General features: G+C 50.0%; 1 protein-coding gene across 3 annotated transcripts in view; it reads left to right on the top strand.

Moving 5' to 3' along the window:
* Positions 1-25,237, top strand: part of LOC116987100 (plexin-A2-like) — a 234,616-nt gene that overhangs the window by 132,589 nt on the left and 76,790 nt on the right. For all 3 annotated transcript variants that reach the window (XR_004415644.1, XM_033042995.1, XM_033042996.1), the window contains 6 exons: positions 833-929; positions 3,345-3,459; positions 5,638-5,838; positions 6,658-6,754; positions 7,908-8,098; positions 23,649-23,800. Coding sequence is in view for 2 of the 3 variants with exons in the window: in XM_033042995.1 (XP_032898886.1) it covers positions 833-929; positions 3,345-3,459; positions 5,638-5,838; positions 6,658-6,754; positions 7,908-8,098; positions 23,649-23,800 (853 nt within the window). In the remaining variant the exon portion in view is untranslated. The remainder of the gene's footprint in view (positions 1-832; positions 930-3,344; positions 3,460-5,637; positions 5,839-6,657; positions 6,755-7,907; positions 8,099-23,648; positions 23,801-25,237) is intronic.

Raw genomic sequence — 25,237 nt, 5'->3', positions numbered from 1 at the left:
CTACTCTGGGCAAGAGTCTCTGTGTTCTAAGGTTGCAGAAGTTGGCATCTTCTCAGTGAATCACAACATCCCTCAACATCAGGAAAATGTGCTGACATTCTCAGCATCATCAGCAAAACCTTTCACATGAAGATTAAACAGGATGTTTACCGTTCCCCCGGGTACTCTGTGTACAGTAAACAAAGGTGTCATCTGGTATTAAATCACTGTGTAGGAAGGAACTGCAGATGCAGGTTTAAACCGAAGACAGACACAAAATGCTGGACAGGCAGCATCTCTGGAGAGAAGGAATGGGTGACGTTTTGGGTCAAAAGTGCATGGTTTTTATTGTCGTTCTACGGTGAACAAAGGACAGTGTATTCTACATTTTCCTGCTTCTACACCCCCCCCCCCCCCCCCCCTTGATGTCTTGTTTACACACCTTACACTTCCTTATCTCTGTATCTCCCCCTCCCCTGACTCTCAGTCTGAAGAAGGGACTCGACCCGAAATGTCACCCATTCCTTCTCTCCAGAGATGCTGCCTGTCCCGCTGAGTTACTCCAGCACTGTGTCTATATTCGGTATAAACCAGCGTCTGCAGTTCCTTTATGGACTTTACTTTGCACTAAACGTTATTCCCTTTATCGTGTATCTGTACACTGTGGACGGCTCGATTGTAATCATGTATTGTCTTTCCGCTGACTGGTTAGCGCGCAACAAAAGCTTTTCACTGTACCTCGGTACACGTGACAATAAACTAGACTGAAGTTTTAATTCCATATTGCCCACCGATAGCCTCCATGAGGAGAGTAACGGCTGCACAGTAACCAACACTCTTGTGTTCCTCCTAGATTGGGTGGGAGTCAACCTGCAACTGAAGTCCAAAGAGACAGGCCAGATGATTGCCAGCACCGACTTCAAGTTCTTCAACTGCAGTGTCCACCAGCTGTAAGATGGACCTCCGCCCTTCACCCCTCACCATCACCGTGCTAACCCACATCTCCAGGCAGATCAGACTAATTATCCAATGGCCTCGTTTGTCTTGCCTTCTGTGTGAGGACCTTGTTGAGCTGATTTGTGAACAGACTTTAATCAATAGTTCACTTCTCAACATTGTCCTCTGTTATTTCACTCAGTCAGGATATTGATAAACTAGCGATAAACAAAGCTTGTTCCATTTGTAACCAATTCCTCTTGTCCTGGACATTGTCCACCCCATCGATCCCAGCGCCCGATGTTTCAGCAGAAAGGTATCACTACAGACGGACATGTGTCCACTCACTAACGGCCAGAATCATTCGCACCTCCCCCTCACACCCACCGGTCACCTCCAGTCCACGGACACTACCTACAGGCAGCACGGAAAAACATGGAACATGGGACATAGATATAGACATGGAACATGGAAGATAGAACATGGAACATTGAACCCTCGGCCCACAGATGCTCCCCGTAATCCTGTCCCCTCCCACCTTAAGCCGGTGTCCTATTGGGAGAAGAGGCAACACATAGAACGTAGATGGGATGGATCATTACTTTCAGTAGCCGGGACAATGGATGTGATAAAAACATTCATTCCTCTGCTTCTCCATTCCCCTAATCTGCGTACAGGTGTGTGTGTGTGTGTGTGTGTACAGTGGTGTGTGTACAGGGGTGTGTGTACAGGTGTGTGTGTGTGTACAGGTGTGTGTGTGTGTACAGGTGTGTGTGTGTGTGTACAGGGGTGTGTGTGTACAGGTGTGTGTGTGTGTACAGGTGTGTGTGTGTGTGTACAGGTGTGTGTGTACAGGTGTGTGTGTGTGTACAGGTGTGTGTGTGTGTGTGTGTGTACAGGGGTGTGTGTGTGTACAGGGGTGTGTGTGTACAGGTGTTTGTGTACAGGTGTGTGTGTGTGTGTGTACAGGGGTGTGTGTGTACAGGTGTGTGTGTGTGTACAGGGGTGTGTGTGTGTGTACAGGTGTGTGTGTACAGGGGTGTGTGTACAGGTGTGTGTGTGTGTACAGGGGTGTGTGTGTGTGTACAGGGGTGTGTGTGTACAGGTGTGTGTGTGTATGTACAGGTGTGTGTGTGTGTACAGGGGTGTGTGTGTGTGTGCAGATGTGTGTGTGTACAGGGGTGTGTGTGTGTGTGTACAGGGGGGTGTGTGTGTGTACAGGTGTGTGTGTGTGTGTACAGGGGTGTGTGTGTGTGTACAGGGGTGTGTGTGTGTGTGTGTGTACAGGGGTGTGTGTGTGTGTACAGGTGTGTGTGTGTGTGTACAGGTGTGTATGTGTACAGGTGTGTGTGTGTGTGTACAGGTGTGTGTGTGTACAGGTGTGTGTGTGTGTGTGTACAGGTGTGTGTGTGTACAGGTGTGTGTGTGTGTGTACAGGTGTGTGTGTGTGTGTGTGTACAGGGGTGTGTGTGTGTACAGGGGTGTGTGTACAGGGGTGTGTGTACAGGGGTGTGTGTGTGTACAGGTGTGTGTGTGTGTGTACAGGGGTGTGTGTACAGGTGTGTGTGTGTGTGTACAGGTGTGTGTGTGTGTACAGGTGTGTGTGTGTGTGTGTGTACAGGGGTGTGTGTGTGTGTACAGGGGTGTGTGTGTGTGTACAGGTGTGTGTGTGTGTGGTACAGGTGTGTGTGTGTGTACAGGTGTGTGTGTGTACAGGTGTGTGTGTGTACAGGTGTGTGTGTACAGGTGTGTGTGTGTGTACAGGTGTGTGTGTGTACAGGTGTGTGTGTGTACAGGTGTGTGTGTGTGTGTACAGGGGTGTGTGTGTGTACAGGGGTGTGTGTGTACAGGGGTGTGTGTACAGGGGTGTGTGTGTGTACAGGTGTGTGTGTGTGTGTACAGGTGTGTGTGTGTACAGGGGTGTGTGTACAGGTGTGTGTGTGTGTGTACAGGGGTGTGTGTGTGTACAGGGGTGTGTGTGTGTACAGGTGTGTGTGTGTGTGTACAGGGGTGTGTGTGTACAGGGGTGTGTGTGTGTACAGGTGTGTGTGTGTACAGGGGTGTGTGTACAGGGGTGTGTGTGTGTGTGTACAGGTGTGTGTGTGTGTGTACAGGGGTGTGTGTGTGTGTACAGGGGTGTGTGTGTACAGGGGTGTGTGTGTGTGTACAGGGGTGTGTGTACAGGGGTGTATGTACAGGGGTGTGTGTGTGTACAGGTGTGTGTGTGTACAGGGGTGTGTGTACAGGGGTGTGTGTGTGTGTGTACAGGGGTGTGTGTGTACAGGTGTGTGTGTGTGTATACAGGGCTCTGGGCATTCACCCTGTGTATTCCTGTGTTTATTTTCACGGCGTGTTGTAAGCATGCACGGTGTGTTTACACGTATGATGTCCCCACCGCGAGGGTAACAGACGATTGTTTTCTGCTCCAGGTGCCTGTCGTGCGTGACAAGTGCTTTCCGCTGTCACTGGTGTAAATATCGCAACCTGTGCACTCACGACCCCAGCATCTGCTCCTTCCAGGAGGGGAGGGTCAACGCCTCGGAGGTAACGCAGCAACCCGGACCCCCCTTCCCTTAACCCCCCCCCCCTCCTCTCACCTCGAACCCCTCCCTCACCCACTGCCTTACCTCCCCTCATCCCCTTGACCCCCCCCTCACCCACTGTCTGACCTCCCCCCCTCCTCCCCTTAATCCCCCCCCTCGCACCCCTCCCCCCCCCCCTGTAATGGGCAACGTTTGCAGTCTGGGCCATTATGTACATTTAGTTTAGTTTAGTTTGGAGAAACAGGCCCTTCGGCCCAGCGGGTCCGTGCTGACCAGCGATCCCCACACACCAACACTATCCTACACACACTAGGGACAATTTACATTTACACCAAGCCAATTAACCTACAAACCCGCACGATTTTGGAGTGTGGGAGGAAACCAGAGCACCCGGAGAAAACCCACGCGGTTCACGGGGAGAACGTGCAAACTCCGTACAGGCAGCACGGACCGGTAGTCGGGATGGAACCCGGGTGGGTCTGGGGCGGTGAGGCAGCAGCTCTACCCGCTGCACCACCCTGCCGCCACTAATCGCAGGCATTTTGTAAAGTGGCAACAGCATTACTGAGCTTGTTGTGAATGTTGGCAATGTCTAATTGAAGATCCATCGGAGTGTTGATACACGCAGCCCCTGTAGACAGACGGACAGACACAAGCCAACCAATATCAGCAACTACACAACAGCTTTCTAGTTATGTTAATCCATGGAAATTTATGCGGCCATTGAATGCATCTTTTGTCTGAGATAATGATTACAACCAGTCTTCCGTTAGTGTGGGTGTGAGCGCCAGCTCCTGACTGAATCCCTCGTGGCTGCCTGAAGCATCACTGCCCTGCAAATATCTATGTGTCAGAGTAACAATAACAAAATGTGTAGGAAGGAACTGCAGATGCTGCTTTAAACCGAGGATAGACACAAAGTGCTGGAGTAACTCAGCGGGACAGGCAGCGTCGTTGGAGAGAAGGAATGGGTGATGTTTCGGGTCGTGAAGAAGGGTCTCGACCCAAAACGTCACCTATTCCTTTTCTCCACAGATGCTGCCTGACCCGCTGAGTTACTCCAGCACTCTGTGAAACGTCACCTATCCATGTTCTCCACAGATGCTGCCTGGCCCACTGAGTTACTCCAGCACTCTGTGAAACGTCACCTATCCATGTTCTCCACAGATGCTGCCTGACCCGCTGAGTTACTCCAGCACTCTGTGTCTGTCCACAATAACAAGATGAAAACGAGATACTCAAAACTGGGACTTCGGAAACGAGTAGAGAGGGAGAGAGAGATATAGACAGAAACCTGGAGCCATTGACCCGTACAAAGTCATCGCTCTGTCAGAAAGGCTTCTCATAGTCACACCGCGTGGACACAGGCCCTTCGGCCCAACTTGCCCATGCTGACCAACATGTCCCAGCTACACTAGTCCCACATGCCTGCGCTTGGCCCATATCCCTCCAAACCTGTCCTATCCACGTACCTGCCCAACACCTCCTCCGACAGCTCGTTCCAAACCCCCACCGCCCTCTGTAAAAAAGTAACCGCTCAGGTTCCTATTAAAACTTTCCCCTCTCATCTTAAACCTGGGCCCTCTGGTCCTCGATTCCCCGACTCTGGGCAAGAGTGTGTGTGTCGTGGGTTAAATCCTCGGCAACTCAACATCGAGGCCTCAGTGAGGGGGATTAGCAATATTACTGTGGGAAATTGCTCACCTGTTTGTCACTGGTTACTAGGTACAACGATCCAGAGATGATTTCACCCACAGAGTGAAAGATGCAGAAAGACAAGGTACATTCCTGGACTCTGGTTCATGTAGAGGTTGCCAGACACCACTGGAGATTTTAAACCCGTGTAGTCTGTAGCAGAGTACCAGCAGACACCGTGACCAATGGAATCCAGCTACAGGAATTGGGACTTTAGTTTAGTTTAGAGATACAGCGCGGAAACAGGCCCTTCGGCCCACCCAGTCCGTGCCGACCAGCGATCCCCGCACATTAACACTAACCTACACACACTGGGGATAATTTACATTTACACCGAAGTCAATTAACCTACAAACCTGCACGTCTTTGGAATGTGGGAGGAAACCGGAGATCTCGGCGAAAGCCCACGCGGTCACGGGGAGAACGTGCAAACTCCGTACAGACAGCACCCGTAGCTGACCTCTCCCTGTTGCCTCCTGTCCAGGATTGCCCACAGCTGGTCCCCTCCAGCGAGATCCTCATCCCCGTGGGAGAAGTGAAGCCAATCACACTGAGAGCCCGGAACCTTCCACAGCCACAGTCCGGGCAGCGCGGCTACGAGTGTATTCTGGTCGTGCAGGGACAGAAGCAACGAGTGCCAGCTCTGAGATTCAACAGCTCCAGTGTCCAGTGTCAGAACAGCTCGGTACGTTCCTGACTACTCCCTCCCCCCGCTCTCTCCCTCCCTCCTTCTCTCCCTCTCTCCCCCTCTATCCCTCTCTCCCTCCCTCCCTGTCTCCCTCCTTCTCTCCCTCTCTCCCCCTCTATCCCTCTCTCCCCCTCTATCCCTCCTTCTCTCCCTCTCTCCCTCATTCTCTCTCCCTCTCTCCCTCCCTCCTTCTCTCCCTCTCTCCCCCTCTATCCCTCTATCCCTCTCGCCCTGTCTCCCTCTCTCCCCCTCTATCCCTCTCTCCCTCTCTCCCTGTCTCCCTCCTTCTCTCCCTCTCTCCCTCATTCTCTCTCCATCTCTCCCCCTCTATCCCTCTCCCTCCTTCTCTCTCTCCCTCTCTCCCTCTCCCTCCTTCTCTCTCTCCCTCTCTCCCTCTCCCTCATTCTCTCTCCCTCTCTCCCCCTCTATCCCTCTCCCTCTCTCCCCCTCTCTCCCTCTCTCCCTCTCTCCCTCTCTCCCTCCTTCTCTCCTTCTCTCTCCCTCTCTCCCTCTCTCTCTCCCTCCTTCTATCTCTCTCTCCCTCTCCCTCTCTCCCTCTCCCTCCTTCTCTCCTTCTCTCTCCCTCTCTCCCTCTCCCTCATTCTCTCTCCCTCTCTCCCCCTCTATCCCTCTCCCTCTCTCCCTCTCCCTCCTTCTCTCCTTCTCTCTCCCTCTCTCCCTCTCCCTCATTCTCTCTCCCTCTCTCCCCCTCTCTCCCTCTCTCCCTCTCCCTCCCTCTCTCCTCTCCCTCCTTTTCTCCGTCTCCACTGATCACTTGCTCCACATTGACCACACTGACCGCTTGCTCCGTTACAGTACCACTATGATGGCGGTGACCTCAGTGACCTGCTGATCCGTTTCTCCGTGGTGTGGAATGGGAACTTTATCATTGACAACCCGACCAACATCACAGGTAGTGGGGGGGGGGGGGGGGGGGTGACCGTCCCAGCTCACTACACCAGCCCGCTGGACCAAGGGGCAGCTTGGGTCAACGCTGGCTCAACCTCCCACAGGGAGAGAGGGAGAGAGGGAAGGAGAAAGGGAGAGAGAGGGAGAGAGGGAGAGAGAGGGAGGGAGAGGGAGAGAGGGAGAGAGGGCGAGTGAGAGAGAGGGGGGAGAGGGGGAGGGAGAGAGGGGGGGGGGAGAGAGGGGGAGGGAGAGAGGAGGAGAGGGGGATGATTGAATGGCAGAGTAGGCCTGATGGGCCTAATGGCCTAATTCTGTACCTTGAACTTAGGAACTTATGAATGGGAAGCTGCCTCTTGTAGCAGTAGGGAACGAGACTGGCGGGACTGCCCTTCTGGGAGATAGCATGGATTGGAAGGGCCGAAAGGCAGTCTCCTGTGTTGCAGATCCAGGTGTTGGGGGCAGGTGTGCAAGCACTGCACCATCATGTTAGGCATGCACATTGTGGGCCGAAGGGCCTGTTCCTGTACTGTTCTGTTCTATGGTGAAGCCTTGGCCGTTACTTTAACCTTGTGTGAAATCTTTCCTTTGTTACTTGGTGACCAACCTCTACATAGCTTGTATCTGCAGATGCTGGTTTAAACTGAAGATAGACCAAAAGTGCTGGAGTAACTCAGCGGGACAGGCAGCATCTCTGGAGAGAAGGAATGGGTGACACCTGAAACGTCACCTATCCATGTTCTCCACAGATGCTGCCTGACCCGCTGAGTTATGGTGCAGCAGCATCTATGGAGCTAAGGAAATAGGCAACGTTTCGGGCCGAAATCCTTCTGGAAACAGGCAACGTTTCGGGCCAAAACCCTTCCGGGTTTCGGCCCGAAACGTTGCCTATTTCCTTAGCTCCATAGATGCTGCCTGACCCGCTGAGTTACTCCAGCACTCTGTGAAACGTCACCTATCCATGTTGTCCACAGATGCTGCCTGACCCACTGAGTTACTCCAGCACTCTGTGAAACGTCACCTATCCATGTTGTCCACAGATGCTGCCTGACCCGCTGAGTTACTCCAGCACTCTGTGTGCCTGTGTCCTGCATGGTTTGTGTTGTAGGTGGGGGGGAAGACGTCCACACTGCTGACGCTGTCCTCGTCTCTGCTCACAGTTCACTTGTACAAATGCGACGCGCTGCGGGAGAGCTGCGGCCTCTGCCTCAAGGCCAACCAGAAGTTTGACTGTGGCTGGTGCCAGTCTGAGCAGCGATGCAGCCTGAAGCAACACTGCCACACACGTGCATCCCAGTGGCTCAACCTGTCCGGCAGCAACGTCAAGTGTACCAACCCTCGCATCACACAGGTAGGTGGCAGCCTCCAACCCCTGGTCCCGGTGTCCACTCTGTGTCCGAGCCCCTTCACCACTCTGTGCCATCTGCGGTAACCTGCCTGGTCTGATGTACCCTGTCCTACCCCGGTCATTCCCTCTTCTCCCCGCTCCCGTCCGGCAGAAGGTACAGAAGCTTGAAAGCGCGCACCACCACACTCAGGAACAGCTTCTCCTCCTCTGTTATCAGGCTTCTAAACGGCCCTTCCATAAGCTAGGGTGCTGTCCGATTCACCTCTACCCCATTGCGGACATTGGACTTTGTCTGTGGAACTGATGCGCAACGATGCTGAGACTATATTCTCCCCCTCTGCTCTTCCTATTGGAGTTTGATGATTGTATTTATGTAGGATATTATCTGATCTGTTTGGATATCATGCAGAACAAAGCTGTTCACTGTACCTCAGTACACATGACGATATTAAACCTAAACTCCCCCCAACATTCTGCATATCTGTCAAAGCAGAAGCCAACCCTGCCCAGCTGCTCATGGACATGTACAGCTGGGATCGGCACCGAATGCCTTCTTGACAAATTGTGCAGGAGTCAAGAGAGTTTATTGTCATGTGTCCCAGATAGGACAATGAAATTGTTGCTTGCTGCAGCACAGTAGAATATGTAAACATAATACAGAACAGGAGATAAAAGTCCAGTGTGTTTATATACCATAGACCATATATATACACAATAAATAAACAGATCAAATGCAATAGGCAGCTTGACGTGGAACCTGTAATACATTGATCAGTTTTGTGGGGGGGGGGGGGGCATGGGGGGTATGGAGGAGGGGGGGTATGGAGGGGGGTATGGAGAGGAGGGTATGGAGGGGGGGTATGAGGGGGATATGGAGAGGGGGTATGAGGGGGGTATGGAGGAGGGGGGTATGGAGAGGGGGGGTAGGGAGGAGGGGGGTATGAGGGGGGTATGGAGCGGGAGTATGGAGGAGGGGGGTATGAGGGGGGTATGGAGGAGGGGGGTATGGAGGGGGGTATGGAGAGGGGTATGGAGGAGGGGGGTATGAGGGGGGGTATGGAGGAGGGGGGTATGGAGAGGGGGGGTATGGAGGAGGGGGGTATGGAGGAGGGGGGTATGAGGGGGTATGGAGCGGGAGTATGGAGGCAGAGGTATTGAGGGGGGGGAATGGGGAGGTTCTGTAGCCAAGTGGCCATCGCGGTACGGGACAACATATCCGTGGTCTCTGTAATAAGTCGCCGCAGAAACCCACAAACCGCTCGATCACCATTTGTGCTTGGTCCACGCCGTGCCCCATCCACCAGTCAGCAACTCCTGCACACTCTGGCCACTTATTCTGCACCGATGCACCAACAATTAAACTGTTCAGTGTGCAAGATCTAATTGATTGACTCATGATATAAATGTAACTGCAGCCACCTCATCGCAGGTGACTCCACTGCCCAGCGACTGCCATCCACCCAGAGGACAAACATCCTTCAAATACGTCTTTTGTTTCCTTCCATGACAACAATTTAACATTCATCAGTGAAATAGGTTCACCAGGTTAATTCCCAGGATGGCGGGACTGACATATGATGAAAGAATGGAGCGGCTGGGCTTGTATTCACTGGAATTTAGAACGATGAGAGGATATCTTATAGAAACACATAAAATTCTTAAGGGATTGGACAGGCTAGAGGCAGGAAACATGTTCCTGATGTTGGGGTAGTCCAGAACCAGGGGCCACAGTTTAAGAATAAGGGGTCGGCCATTTAGGACTGAGATGAGGAAAAACCTTTTCACCCAGAGAGTTGTGAATCTGTGGAATTCTCTGTCACAGAAGGCAATGGAGGCCAATTCATTGGATGTTTTCAAGAGAGAGTTAGATTTAGCTCTTAGGGCTAACGGAATCAAGGGATATGGGGAGAAAGCAGGAACGGGGTACTGATTGTGGATGATCAGCCATGATCGTATTGAATGGCGGTGCTGGCTCGAAGGGCCGAATGGACTACTCCTGCACCTATTGTCTATGTTTCTATGTTTCATCGTGCCTTCAGCTTGCAGCTTTTTTTGTGCAATGTGTTGGATCAGCAAAGTGTGATTTCCTGTGTAGTCCCACAATATAGTTATGAAGAAGGGTCTTGACCCAAAACGCCACCTATCCATGTTCTCCACAGATGCTGCCTGACCCGCTGAGTTACTCCAGCACTCTGTGAAACGTCACCTATCCATGTTCTCCACAGATGCTGCCTGACCTGCTGAGTTACTCCAGCACTCTGTGACTATATTCGGTGTAAACAGCATCTGCAGTTTGTTCTGGCACATATTACAGCTCGTTAGTTTAGTTTGTTATTGTCACATGTACAGTGAAAAGCTTTTTTTGTTGCGTGCTAACCAGTCAGTGAAAGACTATACATGATTACAATCGAGCCGTCCACAGTGAACAGATACAGGATAAAGGGAATAACGTTTAGTACAAGATAAAATCTAGTAAAGTCGATGAAAGATAATCTGAAGGTCTCCAATGAACTAGATGGGAGGTCAGGACCGCCTCTAGTTGGTGATAGTTGCCTGATAACAGAAACTGGCCCAGAATCTGGAGGGATCTGGAGAGGTTGTGTCTCTGCTGCCGTTACACATTGCTGTTTGCTCGTCCCATTGTTAACCAAAGATACTCGATCTTTGCTGTTAACTGTGCAAACATTCTGATCTGAGGCTGAGAGAAACCTCTGAGAAAGGACTGGGTCAAAGTCTGTGCAGAGCAGAAATCTCCAGCGATTTACTGGAATAATCTGCTTCATGTTGGTGATGGTCTTCGCAGAGGGTGTGTGTGTGTGTGTGTGTGTGTGTGTGTGTGTGTGTGTGTGTGTGTGTGTGTGTGTGTGTGTGTGTGTGCGTGCGTGCGTGCGTGCGTGCGTGTGTGTGTGTGTCAGTGTGTCAGTGTGTTCCATGTAGCGGGTGTGTGTGTGTGTGTGTGTGTGTGTGTGTCAGTGTGTTCCATGTAGCGGGTGTGTGTGTGTGCGTGTGTGCGTGTGTGTGCGTGCGTGTGTGTGTGTGTACGTGTGTGCGTGTGTGTGTGTGTGTGTGTACGTGTGTGCGCGTATGTGTGTGTGTGCGTGCGTGTGTGCGTGCGTGTGTGTGTGTATGTGTGTGTGTCAGTGTGCTCCATGTTCTAGGAACATCACACTGACATTACTTTGAAGCAATCTATCGTCCACATACTGACCCATGTGGATATAGAGACAAGTTCACAACTTGTGAGTGGGAACCTCATTGAAACGTACCCATTAGTGAAAGGCTTGGATAGACAGGATGTTTCCACTAGTGGGATAGTCTGGGACCAGAAGTCACAGCCTCAGAATTAAAATACATTCTTTTAGGAAGGGGATGAGAAGACATTTCTTTAGTCAGAGGGTGGTGAATCTGTGGAATTCTTTGCCACATAAAGGTGTGGAGGCCAAGTTAGTGGACATTACTAAGGCAGAGAAAGATAGATTCTTGATTAGTGCGGGTGTCAGGGGTTATAGGGTGAAGGCAGGAGAATGGGGTTAGGAGAGAGAGATAGATCAGCCATGATTGAATGGCGGAGTAGACTTAATGGGCCGAATGGCCTGATGCTGCTCCTATCACTTATGACCTTATGACAACTTTGTACAGGTACATTTTAAAGAGCATAACTGGACCAGATTTGTAACTGCCTGTTCGAAGGCTGTTGTTACTAAAGTGCTGTGTGATTGTGTTGTCAGCACATGGTGTTCCAATGGTTTATTTATTTATTGTCATGTGTAGAGCTTACTACAAAATACATTCTTGCACACAGCTCGGCAAGTCTGTCCCCGTACACAAGCACATCTAACATTCTTAAAGGATTGGACAGGCTAAATGCAGGAAAAAAGTTCCCCATGTTGGGGGAGTCCAGAACCAGGGGTCACAGTTTAAGAATAAGGGGTCGACCATTTAGGACTGAGATGAGGAAACACTTTTTCACCCAGATAGTTGTGAATCTGTGGAATTCTCTGCCACAGAAGGCAGTGGAGGCCAATTCACTGGATGTTTTCAAGAGGGAGTTAGATTTAGCTCTTAGGGCTAACGGAATCAAGGGATATGGGGAGAAAGCAGGAACGGGGTACTGATTGTGGATGATCAGCCATGATCACATTGAATGGCGGTGCTGGCTCGAAGGGCCGAATGGCCTCCTCCTGCACCTATTGCCTATGTTTTTATTCCCGTGGTCAGTAGAGTGTACACAACACTGAGACCATATGAAAGAGGTGCTATCTTGACCCAAACATTCTGTGCCCATATTATCCGTTGTGGCACCGTCTGTGTTGCAAAAGCCACTGAACCCCTGGCCTGGTGTTTTATAATTGTCTACAGCTATTTACCGGGGAAACTCCTCACAGAAAACTCGGGGTAACTCGGTCGCAGGTAAAGTGACCACAGCCAGGGGTCAGGTCAGGTCAGTCTGCGCGATGTGGACTAATGGACGTTGTCCAGGAGAAGACCACTGGATCGGCCATACGGTCATCGCCCAGAATTAGGCCATTCGGCCCATCAAGTCTACTCCGCCATTCAATCGTGGCAGATCTATCTCTCCCTCCTAACCCCATTCTCCTGCCTTCTCCCCATAACCCCTGACACCCGCACTAATCAAGAATCTATCTATCTCTGCCTTAAAAACATCCACTGACTTGTGGCCTCCACAGCCTTCACAAAATTCCACAGGTTCACCACCCTCTGACACAAGAAATTCCTCCTCATCTCCTTCCTAAAAGAGCATCCTTTAATTCAAAGGCTGTGCCCTCTGTTCCTAGACTCTCCCACTAGTGGAAACATCCTCTCCTCATCTACTCTATCCAAGCCTGATGGCAGCCTGATCACAGTTTAAGGATAAGAGGGAAGTCTTTTAGGACCGAGATGAGAAAATCATTTTTCACACAGAGAGTGGTGAATCTGTGGAACTCTCTGCCACAGAAGGTAGTTGAGGCCACAGTTCATTGGCTATATTTAAGAGGGAGTTAGATGTGGCCCTTGTGGCTAAAGGGATCAGGAGGTATGGAGAGAAGGCAGGTACAGGATACTGAGTTGGATGATCAGCCATGATCATATTGAATGGCAGTGCAGGCTCGAAGGGCAGAATGGCCTACTCCTGCACCTATTTTCTATGTTTCTATGTCTGGTTTTGAACAGCTGAGCAAGTGGGGCTAGTGTAGCTGGGACATGCTGGCCAGTGTGGGCGAGTTGGGTCGAAGGGCCTGTTTCCACACGGTGTCTCTATGAACTATGGGGCCGATCACAGCGGGACTTCCACCGGGATAACGGGATAACTCCTGGGGTAAGGACTTCCCTTGACCCGAGCTAAACCCCCCGGGATGAAGCCAGTTGTCTACCCCCCCTCCCCCACCCCACCCCACCCCCCACCCCACCCCCCTGCACGCCTGTAACAATGTTTGGGGAATAACAAGTCATGGGGAGAAGGCAGGAGAATGGGGTTTGGAGGGAGAGATAGATCAGCCGTGATTGAATGGTGGTGTAGACTAGACGGGCCGAATGGCCTAATTCTGCTCCCATCACTTATGACCTTCTTACAACTGACCGCGTGTAAGTGCTGGACAACTGACCGCTGGTCCTGGGTCTAATTGGCTGGACGTGGTGTGTAAATGTGTGCTGAGCTTTGTTGCAGACAGACAAGTTCACGTAGACCACAGTGCTGCCTCACACATACATTAGGCAGCCATTACTCACCTCCACCTGTAACCCTGTGAGTTATGGCTAGACTACACGAGTCAGCCAACACCAATCATTCACCAGGATGGAGAGACATCATCTACCGATCAATTAAACACAGAACTGATTAATTGGTAGAGTCTGTGTCAACCGATAACTGGCCATCCATGTCCACATTCCTCTCATTATTTTTAGTGCAAATCTCAAATTATTAGAGTACCTAAAAAAAATTTCAAATGTACAGTTTGTGTGATGGATTGTCCAGGCAGGATCATCCAGGTTACATTAATCTTCATCTATAAACCATCTACAATGTCGAGGCTTGTCTCACCCATTTGCAGTGATTGTTTTTAAATGACAAACAGTGCAGTTACTGGAGTCCTCGTCGAGGCACGGTGGTGCAGCAGGTAGAGCTGCTGCCTCACAGTGCCACAGACCCAGGTTCCATCCCAACTATGGGTGCTGTCTGTACGGAGTTTGCACGTTCTCCCCGTGACCTGCGTGGGTTTTCACTGAGATATTCAGTTTCCTTCCACACTCCGAAGACGTGCAGGTTTTTAGGTATAAAATGTAAAAATGTCCCTAGTGTGTGTAGGATAGTGTTAGTGTGCGGGGATCGCTGGTCGGCACGGACTCTTTGGGCCGAAGGGCCTGTTTCTGAGCTGTATCTCTAAACTAAACTAAATTTACTCAGATTGAACACACGTAATTTCTGAATGATCCAAGGCCACTGAATACAAATATGGAAAACAAACACAGCCTTCACAGGAGATCGTCTCTGTCTTGTAAGAGCATTGTGGAGGGGAGGTGCTGGCTGTCTTACCTTTGGGAGAATAATTGCAATCCAAGTGAGAGGATTTATGTTTCAAGAGACCAGACTGTTTAATTCTCATTCGTCCTGTGAAGACAACACTCACAGATAACATCATAAACAAAACTAAACAAGACTGCACATTACCTGCTGCTCATGTACCTGTCCACATGCGATAGTCCCTGCTCCGGCAGCTCGTTCCGTACACCCACCACCCTCTGTGTGGAAAAAGTTAACCCATGATGGGAACCTGAGGGGTAAGGTTTTTACACAAAGGTAGAACGCTGGTCAGTTGTCCACTGTCCCGATGACCTTAAGGTTCAGTGTTGAGAGTGACCCCTGAACTAAAGAGTGAGCAGCCCTTGGCAGTGATCTCCCTGTCCCTGGTGTCACACACAGACAGAGTAATGGTGACGCCATCGTGCGGATCGAGCCCGGGTCACACACAGTACCGTGACCTTTATCGTGACCTTTACAGTGACCTCTACAGTGACCTCTACCGGTCAAGCCCCAGTCACTCCTCAGCCCAGTGACTCCACCAAGAGAGTTGTGAAGCTGTGGAATTCTCTGCCACAGAAGGCAGTGGAGGCCGATTTACTGGATGTTTTCAAGAAAGAGTTAGATTTAGCTCTTAGGGCTAACGGAATCAAGGGATATGGGGAGAAAGCAGGAACGGGGTACTGATTGTGAATGATCAGCCATGATCATATTGAATGGTGGTGCTGGCTCGATGGGCCGAATGGCCTCCTCCTGCACCGATTGTCCATGTAGCTACATGACGCTCAGTCCCCAAGCTCTAACCTTGTCGGCAGTTTCCTTGATGGGCCGAATGGCCTAATTCTTCTCCTATCACTGATGGCCTTCTGAACCGCCATTGGTATTGGAAGCCCTTTAGGTAATGAGTGGCGGGGTGGCCCAGACCAAGCTGAACCTTGGCTGGAAGATGCAGAAACCTCCAACGTTTCATCTTCCACTCGTTGCCACTTTCCCCGATTGGCAGCTCATTTGTTTTTTGTTATTTTAAGATTTTTCAGTAGTTATTTTTCTTTATTCTGTAACTGAGCGCGAGTGGGTCTGTGAGTGACAGGTAGTCATGATGATCAGTAGAGTGATGGTGGATCTTGGCCATGTCTGCTTCTCCCACTGACGAACTGCAAGAGAAGCCTTGATGAAATGACAGATGAAAGTGGGATGTCTGGCACTTGCCGCCCGTATCTGATGTTTCACTCAGTTAGGCATTTGCCAACGCAAACTGTTCCCTTTCATTACCCAACGTCTACAAGGATGATTTTAATAAAATGGTAATATTGAAAGGGTTTAACAAGAAAGAACTCAACATAAGAGGATCTAGCAGCAGAGATTCACACGATAGACTTGTCAACGATCATCTCAATAGAAAACAGCTCCAGTCATTCAGAAAATAAAGACTTTTTATATTAAAAGGAATGTAGTAGTCATAGAGTGATACAGTGTGGAAACAGGCCCTTCGGCCCAACTTGCCCACACCGGCCAACATGTCCCAGCTACACTAGTCACACCTGCCTGCGTTTGGTCCATATCCCTCCAAACCTGTCCTATCCATGTACCTGTCTAACTGTTTCTTAAACGTTGGGATAGTCCCAGCCTCAACTACCTCCTCTGGCAGCTCGTTCCATACACCCACCACCCTTTGTGTGAAAATGTTACCGCTCAGATTCCTATTAAATCTTTGGCCCTTCACCTCAAACCTATGTCCTCTGGTCCTTGATTCCCCGTACTCTGGGCAAGAGACTCTGTGCATCTACCTGATCTATTCCTCTCACTAATCACGAGCGGCAGCAGAGTCGCGCTGACACCGTCGTGATCAGAGGGAACTGTTGGAGTCCGCTGGTCACCACCTGTCCACCCTGCATTAGCAGTGTTCCATATATGTGATCGGAACACAATTAGGCCATTTGGCCCATCAAGCCTACTCCGCCATTCAATCATGGCTGATCTATCTCTCCCTCCTAACCCCATTCTCCTGCCTTCTCCCCATAACCCCTGACACCCGTATTAATCAAGAATCTATCTCTGTCTTAAATATATCCACTGACTCGGCCTCCACAGTCAAGTCAAGTCAAGAGAGTTTATTGTTATGTGTCCCAGATAGTGAAATTCTTGCTTGCTGCAGCACAACAGAATATTGTAAAGCTGTCTGTGGCAAAGAATTCCACAGATTCACCACCCTCTAACTAAATAAATCATTTTCTTCCCGTTGTTTAAACTCAGGCCTGCAGGCTGTGAGAGGTATCTCAGAGAGAAGGTGAGCACCAGAGAGATAGCATCGCGGCAGAACATGGGTAGGGTCTGTACAGGGGTCCCGACTTGAAACGTCAACTATCCATGTTCTCCACAGATGCTGCCTGACCCGCTGAGTTACTCCAGCATGCCGTGACTCTGTGAGGAGAGAGCATTGGATGCAGGAACCTCAACCCCTCTCACTACCAGCCTGCCACCGTGATAGAAGTAGGCCATTCGGCCCTTCGAGCCAGCACCACCATTCAATATGATCATGGCTGATCATGCAGAATCAGTACCCCGTTCCTGCTTTCTCCCCATATCCATTGATTCCGTTAGCCCTAAGAGCTAAATCTAACTCTCTCTTGAAAACATCCAGTGAATTAGGTGAAAACATTTTTCCTCATCTCACTCCTAAATGGCCACTCCTAACTGTGACCCCCTGTTTCTGGACTCCCCCAACATCAGGAACATTTTTCCTGCATCTAGCCTGTCCAATCCCTTAAGAATTCTATATGTTTCTATAAGGTCCCCTCTCATTTTTATAAATTCCAGTGAATACAAGCCCAGTCGATCCATTCTTTCATCATATGTCAGTCCCGCCACCCTGGGAATTAACCTGGTGAACCTACGCTGCACTCCTGCAATAGCAATAATGTCCTTCCTCAAATTAGGAGACCAAAACTGCACACAATTACTTGTTTAAGAAGGAACTGCAGATGCTGGAAAAGCGAAGGTAGCTAAAAGTGCTGGAGAAACTCAGCGGGTGCAGCAGCATCTATGGAGCGAAGGAAATAAGTCTGAAGGAGGGTTTTGGCCCGAAACGTTGCCTATTTCCTTTGCACCATAGATGCTGCTGCACCCGCTGAGTTTCTCCAGCACTTTTGTTTACCTGCACACAATACTCCAGGTGTGGTCTCACCAGGGCCCTGTACAACTGCAGTGGGACCTCCTTGCTCCGTAACACAAATCCTCTTGCAATGAAGGCCGTGGGTGATGAAGGATCTATGAAGATGGCTGTGGTTAGCGCTGGGCGTTAAGGCTCTGTTATTTCAGGAACAAAGTGAAGTTGGAAATTGCTGACTGCGACAAGGTGTGAGTTCCAGTGACAGGTGCTGACACCACTGCTGTCTGCTGCAGCAATTTACTCCTGGCTACAGCAGCTCTGCATACGTTGAGCAGTGTTTACTGTGCAGCCATTAGCAGTGTCGTCTGAGGGAGAGATTTTTAAAAAGCAGGGTTGAACCAGCTGAGATGTTTCTGGTTTATCTGACAGTTTTGTAGATCATTAAAGTAATCTGTCAGAATGATGTAGGACTGGGAGTTAGCGGGCTACAGATATACATCAGCTCCAAGACTAACCCCCGCTTATTCAGCAAGCCCCGGCCATTCCCTCTCTCTCTATCCCTCCCCCACCCAAGTCGCACCAGCTTCTCGTTTTCACCCAACAAACAGCGAACAATGGTCTGTTTCCTTTATCCTCGTTACTTTTGTGCTTATCTTTCATCCATTGTTCTTTATCTCTCCACATCTTCGTCTATATCTCTCGTTTCCCTTATCCCTAACCAGTCTGAAGAAGGGTCTCCACCCGAAACGTCACCCATTCCTTCTCTCCACAGATGCTGCCTGACCCGCTGAGTTACTCCAGCACTCTGTGTCTTCCATGGTCATATTCTGACGACATATTGTCTGAGTTTCTCCAACTCGAGGTAGTTTGAGCGATCCCTGCTAAAGGATGTAGGACTGGAGGTGAAGTTGTTTGTGAGACTGGACTAGCAGCAGGGGGAGGGGAGACAAAGCTGATTTGGAAATTCTCTGCAGCAGCTTGCAGCTGGTCGGGGATTTTTGTTGTCTCAGCGGTTTGAACAAGACGGGAAAACTAATGGTTGGGTGGAAGTTAATGTGATTCATGAATACCGGGGAAGTCAGGCATGATCCTAATTCAGAGAGAACCTGAGTAAATTTTAGCACCGTGATTACAAATGCTTGTGCTCCCTGAGGCAGTGACCTTGGGTTGATGCATCGACCTCCATCGCAGAGCGCTGCACAGCTTAGAAAAGAGACATTAGTTCCGGTCCCCAGAGCGTGTTCCAGTCCCCACATCCTTGCTGCTCTCAGTTCAACCCTCAACTCTTTCTCCTCACAAACTACACTTGCTCTCTCACAGCCCAATTTACCAGGTGACACTTGTAAATATTTAACGCACCGTCATTAGAAGCCAGGAGCCGCTCTCTAATCCCACAGTTACATGCGGTTGCTATTCACACACAAGCCCCTTGGACCTGTGTCCTCACAGCCACAGAATCAGTCATTCAGAAGAGGACACAAAGAACTAATGGAGACCAAGGGACACAGCAGCCAACTACCCCAAGGAGCAGAGTCACTTATGACGTTTTTAATTGGTGGATAAAGTCCTGGATAGAGTGGATGTGGAGAGGATGTTTCCACTAGTGGGAGAGTCCAGGACCAGAGGGCACAGCTGCAGATTTAAGGATGTTTCTTGAGGAAGATGTGCAGGAATTTCTTTAGTCAGAGGGTGGTGAATCTGTGGAATTCTTTGCCACAGACGGCTGTGGAGGCCAAGTCAGTGGATATATTTAAGGCAGAGATGGATAGATTATTACGTGTGTCAGGGGTTGTGGGGAGAAGGCAGGAGAATATGGTTAGGGGTGAGAGATAGATCAGCCGTGATTGAATGGCAGAGTCGACTTGATGGGCCGAATGGCTAATTCTGCTCCTATCACAAATGGCCTATGAATTTATGAAGCTCATTTGCACAAGCACAGGGCGTGGAAACTCCTCTCATTTAGAGAATATACTAAACAGGATTAGAGATTGCAGGCTGGGCATTAAAGATCGATCCAGAGAAGGGTGTAAGATCTGGGAGGTGTCAGATAAATAACTTTCTCTCGTGCTGCCTCACCTGCTAAATGTATTAACATGTAAAACCTTCAAGAACACGAGTGATCATATGATATAACTGACATGTTATAGAGTTGTACACCATGAAATCTGGCCCTTCAGCCCAACTTGCCCATATTGACCCATACTGACCATGGTGTCTACCTGATCAGGTCCCATTTGTCTGAGTTTGGCCCATTTCCCTCTCGGCATTTCCTATCCATGTACCTGTCCAGGTGTTTTCTTGTGCAGGAAGGAACTGCAGATACAGGTTTATACGCAGACAGGTGGGACTAGTATAGGTGGGACATGTTGGCCTCTGTGGGTGAGTTGGGCCGAAGGGCCTGTTTCCACTCTGTATCACGCTGTGACTCCTTAAGTTCCTTCGCTTTAGTCTTTGTTTAGTTTGTTATTGTCACGTGCACTGAGGTACAGTAGAAAGCTTCTGTGTGTGTGTGTGTGTGTGTGTGTGTGTGTGTGTGTGTGTGTGTGTGTGTGTGTGTGTGTGTGTGTGTGTGTGTGTGTGTGTGTGTGTGTGCTGTCCCGTCTTGGACACAGTTACAAGTAAGTCTTCCGTTGTAGACACAAACAATTGCCTGTCCATCTTATCCACATAAACTAATCTGACGATTCCAGGTATCATCCAGTAATTCTTTCATGGCTGCCCAATACTGTGTTACAATGATCCATTACCCTCTCCTTAACCTCTCTTCTCTTCCCTTCCACCGGCCTAGTAATAGACAATGAGTAGGAGGGAACTGCAGATGCCGGTTTAAACTGAAGATAGACACAAGATGCTGGAGTAACTCAGCGGGACAGGCAGCATCTCTGGATAGAAGGAATGGGTGGCGTTTCAGGTCGAGACCCTTCTTCAGACCCTATCCCAGTCTCGACCCGAAACGTCACCCATTCCTTCTCTCCAGAGACGCTGCCCGTCCCGTTGATGGATTGTGCACTGTGTATCTGGGATCCTCTACGTCAGGGAGATCACACTCTTTAGATGGTTAGTGGGTTTTTTCCAGCCAATATTGACAGTTTTACATTTTCCCACATTTGCCAGCTCTTTGCCTAAACACTAAACCTATCCACCCCCCCCCCCCCCCCCCCGGCCCATACACTCAACCTATCCAACCCCAACCCCCCCCCCCCCCCGCCCACACGGTAAACCTATCCAACCTCCCCCCCCGCCCACACAGTAAACCTATCACCCCCCCCCCCCCCCCCCCGCCCACACAGTAAACCTATCCACCCCCCCCCCCCCCCGCCCATACACTCAACCTATCCATATCCCCTTTGTGGCCTCAAGCACTCTTTGCCGACTGATCTGTGTGATATTTATACTTAGCAATGGCATCTTTGATGCCTTTAATCAACTCCTTTATACAAACTAGGGCAGCACGGTGGCGCAGCGGTAGAGTTGCTGCCTTACAGCGCTTGCAGCGCCAGAGACCCGGGTTCGATCCCGACCACGGGTGCTGTCTGTACGGAGTTTGTACGTTCTCCCCATGACCTGCGTGTGTTTTCACCACGATCTTCGGTTTCCTCCCACACTCCAAAGATTAATTGGCTTGGTAAATGTAAAAATTGTCCCTAGTGTGTGTAGGGCAGTGTTAGTGTGCGGGGATCACTGGTCGGCAGGGACCCGATGGGCCGAAGGGCCTGTTTCCACGACGTATCACTAAACTAAATTGTACTGATTACAAGTTGCCAACCAGAGATAGCCCCTTCTGTGTTGACTCTGCTGCTCCTCTACACACAAGCTTTGTTCTCTACAGGGGTGTTTGAAGGGGAACCTATGAAAATACCATCTGGTAATCTAGGAATATTAACCCCGCTGGTTCCCCCACCCCCACAGCAGGTCTAGTTTAATTTGGAGATACAGCACGGAAACAGACCCTTCGACCCATGGGCTGCAAGGTGGCCCAGTTGATGCCTTACAGCACTTGCAGCGCCAGAGACCCGGGTTCGATCCTGACTACGGGTGCTGTCTGTACAGAGTTTGCACGTACTCCCTGTGACCGGGTGGTTTTCTCTGAGATCTTCGGTTTCCTCCCACACTCCAAAGACGTCCAGGTCTGTATTGGCTTTGGTTTGTATACTTGGTCTAAATGTAAATTATCCCTAGTGTGTGTCGGATAGTGTTAGTGTGCGAGGTTCGCTGGTCGGTGCGGACGAAGGGCCTGTTTCCATGCTGTAGCTCGAAACTAAAGTGAACACTAACACTATCCTACACACACTGGGGACAATTCACAATTATTACCAAAGCCAATTAACCTACTAACCTGCACGTCTTTGGAGTGTGGGAGGAAACCGGAGCACCCGGAGAAAACCCACACAGGTCACGGGGAGAACGTGCAAACTCCGTACAGACAGCACCTGTAGTCAGGATGGAACCCGGGTCTCTGACGCTGTGAGGCAGCAGTTCTACCCGCTGCTCCACCGTGCCGTGGTTGTTGAGAGAATGACAGTAACTTGGTCAAACGTATCTCCCTATCGCGGGGTTGGGCTGACTGCGTTATGTGCATGGCAGGAGCTGTAGGTGGACGTGGCGACCTGCAGTGAAACCTTCTCAAAGCTCAGCCCTTCATCGAGCAAACCAGTAATTCATCTCAGAAATGTATTTCCCATCAGAGTGTCGAAGGTAGAACTGGGCAGAAGAGCTTGCACGCACAGCATTCTATTGTTTCCATCTCTGCGTTATGTTGGCGGTTCATCCAGAAAATATCCCACAATCAAGGTGACCTGTCTCATTTGAGGAACTAAATCTGTGGCTGTTTTGAAAACGTCTCCACTGCCCCTTGGACTTTAATCTTTCTTCAATGTTTCCTCTCTTATTTATAATGTTTAGTCGTGACGTCTGTGGAAATTGGGACCTCTGTCTTGATGTGAGAGATAGAGAGAGAGTTTTCTCAACTGGCTGGAACCCACAACAAAAGCAGCCTTTGTTTCAGCTTTCCAATCTCAGAAGAGCTTTGTAACACTGAAGGAATTGTCGGCACTTTTCATTCAGTCATCTCTGGTATCGCAGTTGTAATTTTCTGTGCGTGTGTGTTGTAGTTGCTTGGCAACTGTTAGTTCTACAATGCGTAGTTGCAGAATGCCAGCTTTGCAGCAAATTAAAGCACAACAGGTTACCCAGTCGCCATTTATCACAGAGCTGTCAGGGCCATTTGAATCTTCAGCAAAGCACTTGCCTGAACATACACCCTCAGCATTTATACCCCCTCCCCCCTCTACATCTGAGCACCCTCCATAGTGGCTGTCAGTATCGTCAGCACTGACACAGCTCTCTGCTACAAACCCTCGTACAAAGTACGGGCAGGAATGGGCCGAGTCTCTTTCCACCACAATAATACTTTATTCACAATCACAATAATACTTTATTAGCCAACATACAAGGAATTTCCAGATACGTACGTTCTTGATGAGTCTGGGGTGCCCGGAGTTAAGGCAGGAGAATGGGGTTCATTTCAGTTGAGTTTATTGTCAGGTGTAGCGAGCTACAGTGAAAAGCTTTTGTTGCGTGCTAACCAGTCAGCGGAAAGACAATACGTGATTACAACCGAGCTGTTCACAGTGTACAGATACACGATAAGGGAATAGCGTTTAGCGCAAGGTAAAGCCATGGTTGACAAGAATGATAGATCAGCCATGAATGAATGGCAGAGTAGACTCCTAAGGTCATAAGTGATAAGAGTTGAATTAGGCCATTCGGCCCATCACATCTACTCTGCCATTCAATCATGGCTGATCTATCTCTCCCTTCTAACCCCATTCTCCTGCCTTCTCCCCACAACCTCTGACTGGATGGGCCGAATGGCCTGCTTGTGCTCCTGTGAGTGATGTACTGATGAAGGTTTGTGCTTTCCCCAGGTGAGCCCAGACTCGGGGCCGTGGGAAGGAGGAACACTGGTGACTATCCGCGGAGTTAACCTGGGCCTGGACTTCCTGGACATTGCCAACAGTGTCCGAGTGGCCGGAGTCCAGTGCATCCCATTACTGGACGGTTACATCATCGCTGAACAGTAAGTCTCACCCAAAGGTAACGATACATCTCTCTCGGCCTGGTCATCACCTGTCCACCATCAGTATCCAGCCATTGACCACTGGTCCCAGAGACAGAGTGGATGTGGAGTTTGGGGACAGGGCCAGTGTAAGCCTGGAACAGTGATTGTTCGACGTCCCCTACAAAGTGGCAGGGTCTCGACCCGAACCGTCACCCATTCCTTCTCCGCTAAGTTTGTGGTACGAAGGCTCCCTTGCTGTAACTGTAAGAGTTGTTTGCCTTCATCAGTCGGGGTGTTGAGTACAGGAGTCAGGAAGTCAGGATGCAGCTTTATAAGACATTGGCCACATGTAGAGTATTGTGTGTAGTCCTGGTCGCCCCCATTACAGGAAGGATGTGAGGACTTTGGAGACGGTTCAGGGGAGGTTTACCAGAACGGTGCCGGGATTAGAGAGTTTCAGATACAGGAGGTTGGACAAACTTGACGTTTTCTCTGGAGATCGAGGGGAGACCTGATTGAAATGTATAACATTATAAGAGGCACAGATAAGGCAGACAGTCAGAATCTTTACCCCAAGGTGCAAGTGCTAAATACCAGAAGGCTCAACTTTAAGTTGAGATGGGCAGAGTTTAAAGGAGATGTGTGGGGAAAATGTTTTGGGCAGAGAGGTGGGTGCCTGGAACACATGGCCACAGGTGGTGGAGGTGGCGTTTCAGGGCATGTGGGGTGTAGGCGGTGAAGAGCTATGGATCTCGTGCAGGCAGAACGGGTTTGTTTCATTGGCATCACCGATGGCACAGTCATGATGGGCTGAAGGGCCTGAGCTGTTTTAATGTTTAGAGTCAGAGAGCAATACAGCATGGACACAGGCCCCTCGGCCCAACTTGCCCACACCGGTCACCATGCCCCATTTACACTAGTCCCACCTGCCTGTGTTTGGCCCATATCCCTCCAAACCTGTCCTATCTATGAAAAGAAGAATGTCATTGTTCTGAAGAAGGGCCTCGACCCGAAACTTCTCTCCAGAGATGCTGCCTGTCCCGCTGAGTTACTCCAGCACTTTGTGTCTATCTTCAGAACGTCAGTGTTCATCTGCTGGCCTCCCTTTCACCGATCGTGGCTCCACTCGCCTCCTGCACCACTTCCAGTCCTGGTTCCTCGTTACAAGGGCAGGGAGGCTAATACCAGGACTTGTCCCAATCCACTTTGGGGGCCGAGTGGTCCTCCAATATCGTGCAGTGCCTCATGCAGCTGTGCGTTCCAATTCCACCCGGACCGTCAGCTGCAGCAAAATAGTTGCGTCATTTGGGACCAATGAGAAAATACCTGCCTCGTGCCAAGATTCTTCACCAAAAATATTCCTAAACTAGACAATAAAAGCACATCTGCTATGAATTTAGGGAATAGAAAGGATTTAGTTGTCGTGATGTGATGTTCACTTTTTTTTCAATTATC

This window comes from Amblyraja radiata, chromosome 24 (assembly GCF_010909765.2).
Source record: "Amblyraja radiata isolate CabotCenter1 chromosome 24, sAmbRad1.1.pri, whole genome shotgun sequence".
NCBI lineage: Eukaryota > Metazoa > Chordata > Chondrichthyes > Rajiformes > Rajidae > Amblyraja > Amblyraja radiata.
Note: the sequence above shows the minus strand (reverse complement) of the source record. Positions and strands in the feature narration are given on the sequence as shown.